Raw genomic sequence first — 16,643 nt, forward strand, 5'->3', positions numbered from 1 at the left:
GCGCGTCTTCTAGTATGACATCCATCCCCACCTCACAGGAGTACTTCCATATACAGTTGTACCTCCCAAACTACCTCAATATCCTAGAAAAATCACTACCGGTCGTCTAGACTGTCGGTTACACGATCCTCGGAGGAGGTTTAACCGACGCTACTGGAAATAAGGACAAGCAAATACGTACTAGGCCGTGAACTTCTTAATTCTCATATAGCCAAACCAAGAAATAATGACACGAATTGGCTTTGCACAACGCGGGCAAATGTCGCGCTGGTGGTGCAGAATTTGGGCTTATAGCTGTTGTGCTTGAATATGTCTTCTCTCCTGGGGATCTCTTTCCGCACATCCATTGGGCGGTGTGCTGCGGCCGCTCTTACTAGGTTGATCCAGTCCTGACTTGCTTACCAAGAGGTTCATGGTGATTGATGATTTGAAGGCTGTAAGCGGATGGGTCTCCGACAGTACCAGCTAGTCAGTGATCGTGCACAGATCGACTAAGAAAGCTTGTCAGTGACATGCAGTGCATGTGTTGTTTCACCCGACAACGCTGCTGGGGTCTACCCTGCCCCGTCGACCGGCCGCTACTCACATATATAAGCATGCTGTAGGCTGTGCCACCTGACCCATGAATTCAGACGTTCCATCTCTGATCCACCATCAGAGACACTCAACATGGGAGGGGAGGGGTTGGGGCTGTACGGCTTGTTTGACGCTTCCGCACGCTGTCGCTGTCATTGTCACGTACTCGATCACAACTACAGTCTATCACTTTCTCACCACACCGAAATTACCTGCCATCTTATCAGGTATGGGTTACGGGACAGGATGGATAGGCTTGACTCGCAACTTCTTCGCTGTTACAAAGAATAAAGAATGGATGGTTGCTGGACACCACTAATACAAATGTAATGACTAGGCTTTTGTGCTACCTCCCACACTGGGAATACCGCCTGATGTTGTCATACTGAAGAGCCAAATGGCGTGGATTTTTGACCTGCCTGATGAGGTTACCAGTGCGAGTGAGCCTTACTACGATATGCTTAACGGCGACTGGGCGTTTCTCGACCACATCATCCTCAAATACCCATATCACGTACATGTTGTTCATAAAAACATTGTCCACAATTTGAACACATTATTCCAGACCTCAAGGACGAGGTACCGCGTGCTATTATCGATGTTCTCGGTACTGACACGGAGAATTGGATCGAGCTAGACGTCATGTACTCATTCTCCAAGATCATTTCCCGTTTATCCAACTTCCCTATTGTCAAGCCCCTCTCTACGTGACAATCGCGAGTTTAACAAAGCCGTCTCGAGCTTCACCTTAGACATTATACGCATGTAAATTATGGTAGTCGTCACGTCCAAACCCATCCAGCCACTCGCCAGTGCCCTCCCAAGTCTATCCAACAAACACCACTTCCGACAAGCATCCCGCTTCACCCTCCCCATGACCCTCCAGAGCATCGCCGACCTCCAAAAAAAGGACGTCAATCACCCCAACTACACGACCTGGACTGAACCCCAAAACTTCTTCACCTGGACCTACCGCACCGCGCAATACACCGACCAAGGCCTCTCCCGCATGCACCGCCTCGACTCCACAATCCGCAAAGTCCAACGCCCAACGCCCAACGCAAATCCCCTCATCGGTCTCACTCTCTCCCTCTTTCTCTCTGCACGCAAAATCGTCGCTCGAAACAGCGTCACAGCGCCCGATGTCATGCATTTTCCCGTACGGCACGCTGCTGGGGTGTCCCTGAATGCCGATCGCGGGTGACGAAACGGTACATGAGAATGCGGGGGAGGGGAGTACGATGCGTTTCGGCATTCGCGGCCAATGCCGAAATATAGACCGGCTTGGGGGAAGAAGAGAAGCAAAGAGGGTGGATGTGTTGGGGATTATTATGCAGAAGGCGCTTGTTTTCGACGGGTTTTGAGCATTTGCGGTTTGGGTGTGGGAGATGTGTTTGGTATGCTTTTTTCTTCTTCTTCTATTTGTACACCTCTCTCCGAGATTCTGGAGAGATGGAATAGAGGTTGATGTGAGAGTATGGTTCAGTTTGCTTCCTCGCTGCGCAAGAAATCAAAATCATGCTGTCTTATTTGCTGTTGCATTATGGCTGCAAGCATTTGGCTGAAGAACCGAAGATTCTCTGGGTTATTACGTATCATTTCCCGCTTCCGATGCAGATTGAGACGAGGAGGTGGAAGGTGGTTTTGGACACCGGAAGATGGGTGTGGTACGGGAAGATGCTTTGAGGATCTTGATAAGTGGGAATGAAGATACCCATCTCGACCTCTGGAAAGCGGCTAGATATGAAAAATGGTAGCGTGTGGGAAGATGCAGTAAATACCAAATTGAGAGACAAAAACATGACAATACAATCGTCTATTCGAAATTCAAAGTCTCGATTTGAAGGAGATAGTCTGGGTATCTACTTCATGTCGTATCTCCATTAGCCTTTTTCTCAGTACTCGGTCCCACCATAGCTTCCTTTCCCTCTTGTTTCGCTTCTACTTCTTTGGATTCAGGTTTTGGCTCAGCCTTCGGCTCCGCAACCGTCTTACTGACTACCAGGCCAATGAGATGGGAACCGACGTTACCCGCCCCGTCGATTGGACCAAGTTTTGCATCGAAGAGTTTTGCTTCACGTAGTAAACTGTGAGAGTTTGTTAGTAAACAGCTTCTTTTGCGTTTGAGGAATCAGTTTGATTCACTTACCGTGCTTTACCTGCTGCCGTCTTGACAGGCGCCTCCTTGATGACTTTACCGACTTGTTCCCTGTAGCTTTCAAATACCGGGCCCATGATCATGCGAACCTGTATCTCACTCAAGTACTTGTTGATGACCTTGTGCATAGTAACTGTGTCTTTGGTCAAACTCTCCATGCTGGGACTGACGTCTTTGTTTGCTTCAGCCTCGCTGTCCCAGTCAACCTTTTTGAGACTGCGCATGTGCACTGTGGCGCGGCCGGAGAGAATATCTGTCAGCTTCTCATGGATTTGATTCTGCTGGTCGTGCAGCAAGCGCTTGACATTGTCGAATTCACCAAGAGATGACTTGTTGCTGGCAGAAGCGACACGGCGGCGGAAACACTCGCGGATGTAGGGAAGGATGGCTATTATAAAAGAGAGAGTTTGGGAAGCGATGGCAAGGTGCTTGGTATTGATGTTTTTGAGACCAGCGGAATGCATGGCTCCAGCGCCAAGAATCAGTTGGCATAGGCGTGAGTTGAAGAGCTTGATGTATTCGCAGAGCGAGGCAGCTACTTCAGATGTCATGCTTGGCATGACGGAGACGAGGATCTCGAAACGTTCAATTCCCCTGATAACGACAGAAGAAGACGAGGATATGGTGTACTTTTCCTCATCCACAATGGCAGGCACAGTGGTCTTATTTTTCTCCTTTGGTTTATCTTCAGAGGTACCATTGGTTTTGGCAGACGTGCCATTTGTGGTTGGTTCTTGAACCTCTCGCAGGATATTGCCAGTCTCTGCCCAGCTTGGAGGATCACTCTCCATACCCTTCAATAACCGCGCAAGAACCTCTGTGTCTTCAGCGTCAAAGTCCTTTGGCTCCCAACGATCCGAGTCCATAGCTTTCGCAAGCTCCTGCTTTTCAAAGTCTCCAAACTTGGACACGAAATCGGTTATGTGTGTGTTGACCACGCCCTTCAATGCAGCACCGGATCGTCCAGAAACCGCCTCACACTCGTCGGCAAACAGCCTGCACATTGTAAAATACCGTAGGAATCTATCGAGCGGGAGGCTTGCAGTTGCCTCCGAGCGAACTCTTAGCAGCTTAGTAATCTGCGTCTGAGCAGCATCGACTGCCTGGCCAAGAAGGCTTGACATATCCAGAGCTTGCATAATCTCCATTTGCAAGTCGGTGGAAGAGGACGGGGGCGCGCCGTTGCCCAAATAATCATCGATATTGTTGAGGTAGGAATTCCTTGGGGATAGTAAACCACCTGCAGAGACAGGGGGTGTGGTGACACCACTGGTTACATCGAGCAACACCTTGACCAAAGTACTGAGTCGACGCAGTGCCTCGCCAATATTGGTAAAGATGTTTGCGAAGAACTCTTCTGCATCGCCAGGGTCCATTGCCCGCAGATTTCGTGCAAGAATCGAGTTCTTGTCCGCCTGGCTTTGTCCACGCCCACCTCTTGTTGATACAGATGCCATGGACCCAGTATCGTCATCTGAGGAGCTTGGCAGATGTTTCCGAATAATGATTTTCATCTCTTTAAGGACCGCTTCCCTGAATGTTGTACTCGCCTGGTTCGTGAACTGTGCTCCACTTAGGCCGTATAAGCTGGCTCGAAGGTCCGCTCGGAGCTCGTTCTCGGTCGACATGTAAGCAGGAAGAGTTGTCTTAAGCTTCTGGTTGCTGCCACGTCCTTTCTGAGAGGCTGCAACCCATCTTTTCAATGTCTCCTGGTTCGGGACACGCTTGACATGCTCACGTAGGTCCGTAAGTAAGGTGTCTACAAAACGCGCCTCGAAGCCTCTTCCGATCCGGAACTTGATCTCAGTCATGCTTTCAAATACGTCGTCCAGGGCTCTTAAAGGTCGTAAATCAATTAATTTTGGGGGCAGTCGCGTTTTCAGCCACGAGGTCCCCTGTGTGTCGGTGGTATCCAGTGCACCAGTAACGAGTCGTTCTATCATTTCGATGCGAGTCATAGCAGTCTCCAGGTCGCCTTCAACGACGGCCTCGTCGCAATACGAAAGCCCCATGATTACAGCTTGGAGCTGGTCGACTGAGTCGGTCAGCCTTCTCAGGTTCTCTCTCCGCCTCTTCATTTCGACAACCTTCAAGCCCCCGATCGCCATCTGCTCATCCAATCTCTTCAGGTCTTCTCTCAGCCCTTTTATCCTGGCGACGGAGTCTGCAGCTTCGGTCTGGAGTTCGCGGAGTGATCCGAGGGCAGCGAAAAAGGATGTTGATGCCGTTGAAATCGCGGATATCAGATGCACCTCAACCGTGTCCATGTACCATGATAGCTTCTCCTGTAGTATCGCATTCGTTGCCAGGGCCTTCCTCCCTATCGGTTGTGGTACGTCCAGCGCGCCAGGATCATCGCTACTCATGCTCCGCACCGGCCTCACCACCTCGGATCGCTCGCTGACAACGTCAAAAGTTCGTGGGTTCTCAATGTGGAAGTTTTCATCAAAGTAAATATTGGGTATCGTAGAAAGTGGTGTAATTGCCGGTAAGGGACGCTTCGATGCGCTAGTTCGGCGTTTCGGTTTCGGAGTGGTATCTGGGCCAAAGGGCGCTGCTGCTAGATTTGGCGTGCCGGCTGGCGAGGGTACCAGAGTGTCAGAACCATCGTCTTTGGTTGACGCCCTCCTCGGTTGTTGTGCCGACTCGCCAGCCTCTGCCTTTGCACGCTGAAAGGCATCGTAGAGATTACCCACTTGGGTGAGGTAGGGATTGAAGGCAGAGGGTTCGACATGGGGGATGTGGGCGAGGGTCACGGGCGGTATGTCTTTGGTAGAGGGCGGTCGGTGGCTGGAGGTAGCTGTAGCGGTTGTATGGGGAACCATGCCCGTCCGCATAATGGGAGGGGTCAGAAGCGTCGAGATAGCTGAGTGGGGGTTAGCTATCCGCGCATACACGGACACATGTCAGGGTTTGTCTTCACCATTGTTGCTTTGCTCTCTCACGGCGCCCATGGTGGTTTTGAAGTTACTGTCGAGTGAACCGCCGATGGAGTGAATTGAAGATGCGGTTGAGCCACGTCGCGGCTTGTAACGCCCGCCCGTTGAATTGGGTCTGCTTGTCCAGTCATGTTGTGAGGGGGGCGCAAAGGTGCCCTGAGGAGGATTGGGCGATAGGAATTCGAAGCTTTCGGTCGACTTTCGTGAGGCATCGGGAGAGGACATGATGGCGGCGCAGGTCGGGGGTGTTCAATCGGTAGCGGCATGGGGGAATAAAGAAGACTTTATCGCATCTTGGTTGATATGTCGAGTACTGTTGGGCCTCTGCTTATCCAACATGCAGGGGCAAGGAAACGGCGCAGTCGAAGCAATATGACATCGAGTCTTGGTTCAACGTTGTCGTGACTGGCCAAAGTTCCCATGCGCTCGGTGGTGACGGAGTGCATGGGCCCTGCAACTCCAACAGGGATACCGCAGCCGAAACGCGACCGGCCACATCTCCACCCGCAGCCCTACCCACATCTTATCTGACATAGCATAAGTACATACTTTGTCGACTCGGGTGAGATTGAGACAACTCCTCTGTAAGGGCACGGCTTTTTCCCTGAACAAAGACGGTATTGTGAACTCGTTTCTGGGTAAGTGGGAAGATAAGATCAAGTCCATTATCATAATACTCCAGGACTGCACGCAGATGATTGATACGCTAGGAAAGGTTTTTGTTTTACACTGAGCGGCGTCTCCTGGATTCCCTCTCGGGAAATATACCATGTTTATAGGTCCAAGCCATGATCTAGTAAGAGTTGGCCATCCTTGGGTCTGATTGTATATACCATGTACTTAGGTACTTAGGTACTTAGGTATGCCAAGCCACGGTCATGTGACGTGGCATCACTTCACCGAAACCACGAATGCCCCTGATTCCAGGGATCAACATTGATACCACAAGGCATACGCCTGCATCCAAAGACCGATGAAAATACCGCAGAGCATGAATCAACAGTCTGCTACTGGCGGACGGTATGATCGTACGGCTTAAGCGAGGCGGTAGCTGAGGCGAAGCCATGCTCAGCCATGCTCAGCCTGATGCCAGCACATGTTGCGTTTTTGCCTGATGGCCAAGATTTCATCTTGCTGGAACCCCTTACTTTCCCATCTCCCTCTTTGTATCCCTTATTTATCCATTCTCAGCAATAACATTCCCTGATCTTTAAGACACCTATGCTTTCCTAAGCGTACCCTCCGTGGCTAATAAGCAGGACCAAATACTAGTCAGCCGGCCTTGCGCCCAGCATACACATACTTCAAGCAACGGCAAGCTTTTCTTGTTATGCAACTTGTTGATGCCAATCATGTCTGGAGCTCTGGGAACGGCTTTGTTACTGAAACCCGAGATACGACTCGCTCAGGCTGTCTCCGAGTTCGAGGCGGACCTCACAACCGAACAGAAAGCCACATTCCGCACACTCAAGTCGCAGTCACATTCCACCAGACCTGACCCAAGTGATGTCATGCGACTGACAGCCGAGATGGACCGCTCTATATCGACTAAATACAGCAGTCGATGTTTTGGGCCTCGCTTCACCAACTTCCTTCAGGGTGTCCAGCAGTTTGCTGCACTCGGAGACGTGGTGGTTGGAGGGTCGCAAAACTTGATAGCATGTAGTGTGTGGTCGCTGGTGCGCATGTCTTTACTGGTCAGTATCATCATCAGCTGTCATCGCCAGTCTTCGCTGACGCACCATAGTCCATCATATGTTTGTCATCCTACATTGACAAGCTATCCTCGCTATTCATGGCCATTGGTCGCGCTGCGCCGCGTTATCAAGCAATGGCCTTGTTGTATCCTCGATCCAAGAAGCTTCAATCACACCTTGCAGAGTACTTCATCTTGGTAGTCAAGCTGTGTCATTATTTATTTAAGTATGAGCAAAAGCCCTCCGTCTGGCAGTTCACATCCTCACTAAACGATACGCACCTAAAAACGATCCAATCAGACCTTGATAAGTGGGCAAACTCTATTAAAGAAGAGGTGCATTTGATTGAAGCTCAAGAGAATTCTAGGTTTAGGGCCTTCACTCTGGAAACGCTCAAATCTGGCGCACTTCAGCGAATACAGGAAACCAAAATGCGAATACTTAACTTCTGCTCCAAATACGACCACGAAACAGCATGGAAACAGACTAGAAAACTTGGCAACTCATCGTTCCACACGCAAAACGCAGAGTATCAAGAATGGAAAACTAGCCTGCTTCCTGGAACACTAATGTTCACAGGCAAGCTAGGCTCAGGCAAATCTGTGCTACCGGCCAACATTGTGGACGATCTTAATCTCTCCACTGGAAATGATCGGCCTATTGTAGCGTATTTTTTCTGCAAATATGATGTCTCGGAAAGCTTGCAGGCACAGACAATTATTGGCTCATTGGTACGACAGCTGTTGTCTTCTATATCGGACCTCGGGGTACTCACGAACCGTTGCAAAGATACTCAGAACAGAGGAGGAGATGTGGAGGAGCTTCTTGAGTCTCTGTTTCAAGGTTTTACTTCGCACCAGAAAGTATATCTTGTCATTGATGGTCTTGACGAATGCAACTTGGCCCAAAATGAGATACTGGTACAAGCGGTCCGGAAGATTCAAGACACACTCAAAGTCTACGTATGTGCTTCTATTCGAGAAGAAGCAGACATTAGTTTGCAATCAATAACCAGAGAACTTCACCGCATACGCGTCATCTCGTTACCGGACGATAATCCGGATATTGAGACTTTCATTGAAACGGAACTAGAGCGTTGTCTTATCCAAGGAACAATGACGATCGGTGATCCAACTTTAATACTAGAAATTCAAGATGCTCTTTTATTAGGCTCTCAAGGAATGTTTCTCTGGGTCGCTCTCCAGATACGGACTTTGTGCGGATTGAAAACCGATTATGCCATGCGAGAAGCACTAGCGAACCTACCTAAGGATCTTTCAGAGACATTCTCAAGAATCTTACAAGATTCAGGACGTTTGGATCCATCTCTTCAAGCAAAAACCCTGCAAGTTGTCCTTGCAGCTTGTCGGCCTTTGACAACGAGTGAACTGCGCGAGGCTTTAAGCGTTATTACTGGAGATGCAACCTTGGATCCGTCTAGAATCTTACACGATGTATACTCAGCACTGGCTTGTTGCGGGTGTCTTCTCGATGTTGATGAGGAAGAGCTCACAGTCCGCGTTGTCCATCACAGCGTCAAGCAGTACATTCTGAATGGAGACGATAGCATGACATAGGCGAGATTCACGCTCAAAGATGCGAAAAGAACCATGGCAAATATTGTTGTGACCTATCTAAATTATGGTGTCTTCGGGACTGAGCTATCAAGGACAAAAGTTCTCCCGATCATGGCCCAATCAGCACCGTCCAAGATCTTACAAGCCACCATGGACTCTTCTAGCAGTACACGCCGCTTGGCTATAAGGTTTCTCAAATCAAGGAGGCAACCTACATTTGATATGAGCAAAATGATTACAGAGTCGCTCAATGCATCTCGCTCCGAGGACAATAGCTCGTTCAGATTTTACGAATATGCAAACGATTATTGGCTGGAGCATTTGAGCCATGTATCAGGACACGATTCTGCCATATTCAGACTTTCTTCAAAGTTAATTCATAGTCGCGAATCCGCACTCAGCATCTCGAACGCTGATCAGTGGGCCTTCACGGTCCATGCTTGCAATTATAAGAACGATAAGATTCTGAGACTATTGTTGCAGCTTGGAAAGATTAGTCCACATTCAAAGCTCAAAGGGGGCATCACAATGCTAATATGGGCGGCTTCAGAAGGACACAAGGAATTCGTCGAAGTGCTGCTCAAAATAGGTAAAGTCAGTGTAGACGAGCAGGATTTCAACGGATGCACGGCGCTCATGTGGGCAGCACAAGGTGGACAAATAGACACTACGAGGATACTGATCATTGCTGGAAATGCTAATGTCAATGCCAAGGATAAGTTTGGAGACACGGCGCTAGTGCATGCGATCTCAAGGGGGCGCAATGATCGGGTAGAAAGGTTCTACATTGTTGACAGGCCCGAAGTTGATGCGAGGGACCGAACAAAATCCAAACTGCCAAAACAGGTGTCAGCGCAAGGACCGCAGGCCATGGTCAACTTGCTGCCTACCATTCGTAAAGCTGATGTTCACGCGAGAGATAACAAAGAATCTACAACACTCATACAAGCAGCATCAAGGGAATACAGAGATATAGTTGGAACACTTCTCTACCTTGGAGCTCATCCTGATATAAGAAATATTATAGGACGTACAGCTCTCATGCGTGCGGCAGAACTGGGATTGAGGGATACAGTAGAAATGCTGCTTGACATTGGCAAAGCTGATGTCAATGCAAGTGATTGTGGGGGGCGTACTGCCCTGATTTTCGCAGCGGGACAGGGAAATGTGGAGACAATGAAAGTTCTGATTAGCATCGGTAAAGCTGATGTCAATGCAAAAGATGATGAGGGACGCACAGCTCTCATGCATGCGGCAAAAGTGGGGGAGAAGAATTCAGTTAAGGTACTGCTTGACACTGGCATGGTCAATTTCAATGATAGAGACAATAAGGGAACATCAGCTTTGAGGGAGGCGATATCGAACGGGCACCTGGAGACAGCTGAACTGATGCTTAAAACCATACGGTAATGCAAGAGATGATAGAGGACCGAACATCTTTCATGTGTGCGGCAAGGTGGGGAATTAGGGATTTAGCCTAAGTGGTACTTAGCACTGGGAGTGTTAATATCACTGGTAAAGACGATAAGAGAAGAACGGCTTTGATGGAAATGGTACATAAAAAACGAGGATGAGGACATGGTTAAGCTACTGCTTAATACTGGGAAGTTCGACATCCATGGGGAAGACCGGTTCAGGAGTGCATCTTTTTATGCGGATTTGTGTGGCCTGACGACTACAGTTGACTTGTTAGAGTCATAGATATTGAATGTTCAAATGAACTTCGTGGGTTCGGTAGCCGGGCCTAGGAACTCAATAATTTAGCTGAATACTCTCTTCTGCACATTCATAGTTAGCTAACAAATTTACTGCCTGATAATATAGTGCATCTTCTTAGTAGATTTCAACATTCAAGACTGTGTCATTTCAAATGATCGCTAGAGAAAAGCTCATGATATACATGACGTGTGCCTATTTATAAAACTCTACTATGCATGAAACTATGTTGGAGAAGATCGTGCAGGGAAGGATTGGAACCAGAGTATGTCTGTGGTATCCTGAAAACATGCTGTCTTGTGACTAACCATTCAATTCAAAGGATGCAACCCGTGAATGGATTTCATCTGTTTGAGACACCATCCCAAGTTAGAAGACCATGATCGCTAACACGTAAAATCAATCGCAGTCGTTCCCTATACCTGTGAGTATTGGACACTATATGTACACTATGCTGTCTCCCAAGGAAACAGTATCTATCAACTCCATGTTCTTACCATATGCAGGTTTCTCACAACACGATGCGGAAGCTGCAGTCTTTATCACTCATGTTTGCTGCTGACATGTTGCGGGGTATTTTCAAAGAATACACCATGTGTCCCACAATCAGATCCTTGCAGCTTCCAACCAACGTCTCGATTTCGTCCCTCGAATCCTTGGGCTCGTCAGAATGCGCAGCCATCAACCTCTTTTCTGCCTCTAGCAACCTCTCCCAGCTCTCTTCCACCATCTTCACGCACCGGTCAACAGCACTTTGTGCACTGCAACCCTCGTTCCAGACCATGACTGGAATCACGGAATCGATATCACCGTCTTCGATCTCTTTTCTGAGGCTTACAATGTCGTTCCAAAGGAAGTCGCTGATGGCGACCTCGCGTGTTATAGAAATCATGGCTTCGTGGTCCCAGACAGATTGAGGGAGAGTCAGGCCATACGCCCATTGCATTACCGCGACGCAAGGGTTCGTTCCGACCGTCCTCAGCCGGCGTGCAGTGTAGTCTTCGAGTGTGGATATACCCTGGGTCCACGTAGCTTGTGAGACACGAACACCCATGACAAAGTCATAGATCGCTGCTGCAAACCTGTCACGTGCCTCTGTTGCAAGCGTTAGCTGATTCCTCTCGTCGGTTTATCAAATATCCTACCTTTGGATTGACCTTCCTGCATTGCTCGACCCATGTTGACCCAAGGTCCACAATTGTGCAACCGACCTGGCGCTGGTACGTCCCCTTCAAGCTCCGGCTGCAGACAGTGCCTGATAAACTTGAGTGTGTCGTCACAATATGCCTCCGTCTTGTCACTATCATCGGTAAGTGTACCGCAGTCAATCTCGTCATCCCAAAAGAAAAACTAAGTATCTGGTCAGGATGAGCTGAGCGGAAAAGTAATTTGAGTTCTTTACCCAGGCCACTAATTCTCCAAGGACAAGAAACTTGTCGCTCGAAACACGGGGCCAAAACTGCCCAGCACACAGCGCGTTGTCAACCTTTCTCTGCTTCTTTCTCACGCTTTCTGTACTGATGAATGTTTCAAAGTAACGTTCGAGGTGTTGTCTCGACAGCTCCACATCAGGGTGTAAGTTGGCTTCCCACTCAGAGTATATGTAGTGAACATCTGGGACATGTATCTCTTGACCTTGCAGCCGGGCTATGATCTGTGCACGATGGTCTCCATGTTTTACTGAGCTCTTTTGTGCAGTAGAAGGATGCTGCTTTGGAATCGCTGTGCATTTTGGAGCGTAAAAAGACTTGACGAGCTAAAGAAGTATAAGTATAGAAAAAGGGTCTGTGTCAACAACACAACGTACCTGCCGAACATACGACTTGGATACCAAAGTCCATGAACCGGATATACTAGTAATCGGCATGCTGTCTAAAGATAAAATTCCAATTCTAACAAAACAGGTTGTACGAAAAGCCACTGATGGAGTCCCACTAGCAATGAAGGCCCGATCAAGTCTCTTTCTATACAACTTCCACCGCTACTCCTTTTACACCGTTCATCTGACAGCTGATCTGCCATTCGTTTGCAGAGCTTTCACCCACCTAGGAAGATGCTCAAACGCTCATGCAATGCCCGCTCCATGGCGCCCTTTAACACTGCACTGCCAGCACACCTGGCTCTCGCTCATGTGCGCCCCGATGGGTCCGCACCGCTCCCGTTGGCCAAACTCGCAGCGTGCCCCGAGTCAGCCCAGCCTCGCATGCTTCGCTCAAACGTAAGCGAGGCGTTTGGGCGCAGCCCTCGTGAGTGATATGCAAGGGTTATGTGTGGTAGTACAAAATCCCGTATGTCATTCTTACGCCCAAACGCCCCCTCTCCCCTCTGCAGGCTGTGTCATTGGGACATACGAGAGGTTACTTCTTCACCTGAACCCCCGTCCTTGTCACCGTCTAAGCCTGTGTGTCTCTAGTTCGTCGGAGATGAACACCATTTCTTTGCTTGCAGTGAGATAGGCAGTTCGCCGATTCAAGAGCGCAGAAATGTGCTAGATGCATGAGATGCAGACATATCTAGGTCTTTTGACCTAGTGGCTTGCATACTAATCGAAAAAAAATGCCATCAAATCACACTCTCACCTTTTCCCTCAATATCACAATCCAATAACTATTCCACCCCGCCGAACACATTACACATTTTCAAAAAGGAAAATACGCAGATCGATCTCATTCCACATCCGCCCACCTCCCTACCTCCTTCTCCTCTCAGACCTCCACACAGCCGCAATCAAGGCATCCATGCATCCCGTCTCTCGCTCCCACCGTATCCACACGCTCCCCTACACACTAACCTAAACGTCACTCCAGGCGGTAACCTAGACGTTACACATACTTTCTCTCTCCCTCCCTCTCCCAACTAAAATAACCCCCCCTCCCTTCCATCCCATCGACGAAAATAACCCCAGTCCCCCTTCAGCCGCACGCCTCCGTACCACCATCAGCCTTGCAACAACCCGCGACGAAAAAAAAACACCTCCACCCATCTTACCTTTTTTCCCCATGACATCCACCGTGATGAGAAGAAGATGATGAAGAAGAAGAAATGCGATAATAGTCGTATATATACACAGACATCTAGTTTTTTTTTGGGGGGGGGGGGGGGGCCGAATGGAAAAATGAGAGTAGTTTGGTGTTGCGCCAAGTACCCGATATACTAACGGTCCCGATTTATCGAGCTGTTGTGGGGAAAGTATGTAGAGATTACGCCGTAGGTAGCGCGTGTGGGGATGCGATTGGGGTATGCAAGGGGTGTGGGGGGAGTGGAAAGATGCGTGGAAGAGGGTTGGTAGGGTGGGGTATTGGAGGGGTTATGTATGATGTTTTGGTTGGTCGACGCTACTACTGTTTGTCTGTGGAGTTTAGAGAGATTCTTGAAGCCGAAATATTTTTCCAACGAAGAAGAAGAAGGAGGAGGAGGAAAGAAAGAAAATAGCCGAGGAAAGTTATCGACTAAACTACGTAATTTGTGCCTTTTGTGCGTAAATCTTGATTTCTGAAAGGGAATCGACTTTTGGGGGCTGCGAATGACTTCATTTCTTCTTCCCATCGAATCACACATTCATAACGATGTAAATGGCCGGCAAAAGTCTTCAGACGGTGTATATGTTTTCCCCACCCCCAAACGAACGAATAAGCATAGGCCACGCCAATATATGAAAAAATCCGATTCATCAATAAACCCAGAAAAGAAAAAAACGCCACCGTTTTTTTGATGCGAAAAGAACAAGACCCGATGGAGCGGGACACCCGAACACCACGTTCCGCGGATTCCAAAACCTGGCCTTCTCCCACCTCACTCTTCCCCCCCCCCCCATCATCAAACGTCCCTCACGACCTCTTCTTAGCATTAACATTCCTCCCCGCCCCAACCCTAACCTTTCCCCCCTTCACCCCCCTCTCCCCCGTCAGTATCCCAGGCAGAAAATCCTCATCAAGCGCATCCCTCCCCTTCCTCCTCTTCTCCTCCCCCTTGACCTTCAAAAACTCCTTTTGGTCTTCCGCAAGAATCAATTCTCGTCCCCACCCCCCTTTACCACCGCCCGAGCCCTCCTTCCACTTGGTGTTTGCCGTACCGGCAATGGGCTTGGGGATGCTGTAGCGATCTCCGCGCTTGTTGTACGTGTAAGATTTGGAGAGGTGGATGCGGAATTCGCCTTGAGCGTTGGTGCTGCAGGAGACGCGTTGGAGGGTGGGTTGGCCGCAGCGGGGACAGAATTGTCGCGTCATTTCTTTGGTGAGGAGGAAGCAGGCGTGGCAGCGGTGGATTTTCGAAGTTACGGTTTTGATGCGTTGGAGGGAGGGGGAGAGGAGGGTGAGGTTGAGTTGAAGGAGCACGTTTTGCATGGCGTGGTCGGTGGTCATGGTTGCGAGGTCGAGTTGGGCGGGTTTGGAGGCGGTTTGGAGGTGGGATTGTAGGTCTGAGTCGGCGGCTTGGTGCTTGGAAAGGTTCGTGGGGGTGATCCAGTCGCCGTCTGAGTCTGAGTCGGCGGCTGAATCGTCGGTTGTGGGTGGGGTGGGTTGTTGGTTTATGGACAGTGAGGACATATCGTGCTCGAGAGAAGGCTCCTGCGAAAGGGCTTCGGTAGGGTCTTGTTGTTCTGGGTTCTCCGGTGCGACGGACAGCTCTGCATTTTGCTCAACATGAATATTTGCGCTTGGTACTTCGACTGTTGCCGACTTCTCAATGAGTCCCTGTTCACCGAGTTGTTCTTGGAGCTGCTCTTGAACTTGCTCCTGGACCTGCTCTTCCACTTTCTCCTCAACCTTTTCCACAGCCTGGCTCTCAAGCCTCTCTTCGCCCTTTTCCGCAAGCTGCTCGTGAATCTGTTCTTGAACCTGCTCATGGACCTGCTCATGAACCTGATCCTGGACTTGCGCTGCAACCTGCTCTTGAATCTGCTCCTTTACCTCCTCCTGGGTGATGGCAACCCCTCCATCCTCTTGATCATCGTCGACCAGAACCTTTTCATCCTTCTCTTGTTCCTGAACAGCCTCACTCTCAACCTTCTCTTCAGCAGGCTTGAAGTTAAACTTTGTCGACTTGGGTGCCCTAGCCTTAGCCGCACGCTTTCCAGTCGGCTGCTCCCAGCCCTCCTCATCCTCGACCTCGCCACTCTCCGGAACCTCTTGCTCTTCTGCCGCCACCTCTTCCGTACCCTCTGCAACCGCATTCCTTGCCTTCTCCGCCCTACGCCTTCGCTTAGCCGCAGATTTCGACAGCACACCAGCCTCTGCTGCCTCCTTGGCCAACCTCTCCCTCTCAGCCTTCTCGGCCTTCTCCCTCTCAATATCCTCAGGCCTCCTCTTCACCTCACCCTTCGGTACTTCTCTAAGCCCCCAAGTCCCTCCATTCTTCTCACAGTGCACCTCATACGCTAGCGCCAAAATACCCAGATCCTGTTTGCTTAGCACAGCATGATCTCCAGTCTTCTTGCTGAATTCAACAACGGCATCGTAGCTGGCTGGGCTGGGCGTTCTGATTTTCAAAAAGGGAACGAGAGTAGTTTGCACACGTGATCGGGTTGCTTCGTCCCGGACTTCACGCAGGATGTCTGGGGTTGTGTAGAGTTCCTCGGCAGAGTTGATGAGGGTGGAGATAGACACGATGTTTTTGATCAGAGGGCCAGTGTCGAGAACAAGTGAGTGAATGGGTTTTTGCTGGGTGGAAGGCTCGGGTTCCATGGTGTGCGGTATGAATTTCGATCCTTCTCTTTCTGGTTTGTATTCCGTATTTTGCTCGTTAGTGTGATGCACACTCCCAGTTCCTCGCCAGTCGCAAGATTTTCGGTAGGAAAGAGTATATGACTAGGTCAAAAACGTTGTGTTGCTTGTGGGAAAGATTTCGGTCATTGTGGCGGAAAAATTAGTGGGGCGCAACTTTTTTTGGAGGGGTGTGTGAAAAAGCTCGTGGAACGTGATTGGTCAGAGCCAATGACTACAGCATGGTTACCAAGACCACTATGTTCTCATAAGGAGTGATG

At 49.5% G+C, this 16,643-nt stretch overlaps 5 protein-coding genes across 5 annotated transcripts; 2 read left to right on the forward strand and 3 right to left on the reverse strand.

Annotated features, from left to right (window-relative positions):
• Window positions 1-1,348: 1,348 nt before the first annotated feature.
• Window positions 1,349-1,780, forward strand: COCMIDRAFT_25236 (uncharacterized protein; the record flags this gene model as incomplete). Its single annotated transcript, XM_007688501.1, has 1 exon — window positions 1,349-1,780. One exon carries the CDS (start codon window positions 1,349-1,351, stop codon window positions 1,778-1,780), a length of 432 nt encoding a protein of 143 aa, XP_007686691.1.
• Window positions 1,781-2,443: 663 nt separating this feature from the next.
• Window positions 2,444-5,898, reverse strand: COCMIDRAFT_4181 (uncharacterized protein; the record flags this gene model as incomplete). The annotated part of the gene is made up of 3 exons (XM_007688492.1): window positions 2,444-2,663; window positions 2,726-5,600; window positions 5,658-5,898. 3 exons carry the CDS (start codon window positions 5,896-5,898, stop codon window positions 2,444-2,446), a joined length of 3,336 nt encoding a protein of 1,111 aa, XP_007686682.1.
• Window positions 5,899-7,025: 1,127 nt separating this feature from the next.
• On the forward strand, window positions 7,026-10,136 carry COCMIDRAFT_35627 (uncharacterized protein; the record flags this gene model as incomplete). The annotated part of the gene is made up of 5 exons (XM_007688516.1): window positions 7,026-7,370; window positions 7,421-8,913; window positions 8,953-9,443; window positions 9,849-10,054; window positions 10,131-10,136. 5 exons carry the CDS (start codon window positions 7,026-7,028, stop codon window positions 10,134-10,136), a joined length of 2,541 nt encoding a protein of 846 aa, XP_007686706.1.
• Window positions 10,137-11,174: 1,038 nt separating this feature from the next.
• On the reverse strand, window positions 11,175-13,646 carry COCMIDRAFT_35628 (uncharacterized protein; the record flags this gene model as incomplete). Its single annotated transcript, XM_007688517.1, has 4 exons — window positions 11,175-11,758; window positions 11,809-12,013; window positions 12,066-12,343; window positions 13,643-13,646. The coding sequence occupies 4 exons, from the start codon at window positions 13,644-13,646 to the stop codon at window positions 11,175-11,177; spliced, it is 1,071 nt and encodes a 356-aa protein (XP_007686707.1).
• An 844-nt stretch (window positions 13,647-14,490) lies between these two features.
• On the reverse strand, window positions 14,491-16,344 carry COCMIDRAFT_25240 (uncharacterized protein; the record flags this gene model as incomplete). Its single annotated transcript, XM_007688502.1, has 1 exon — window positions 14,491-16,344. The coding sequence occupies one exon, from the start codon at window positions 16,342-16,344 to the stop codon at window positions 14,491-14,493; it is 1,854 nt and encodes a 617-aa protein (XP_007686692.1).
• Window positions 16,345-16,643: the final 299 nt, after the last annotated feature.

Source organism: Bipolaris oryzae (genome assembly GCF_000523455.1).
Source record: "Bipolaris oryzae ATCC 44560 unplaced genomic scaffold scaffold_43, whole genome shotgun sequence".
Classification (NCBI taxonomy): Eukaryota; Fungi; Ascomycota; class Dothideomycetes; order Pleosporales; family Pleosporaceae; genus Bipolaris; species Bipolaris oryzae.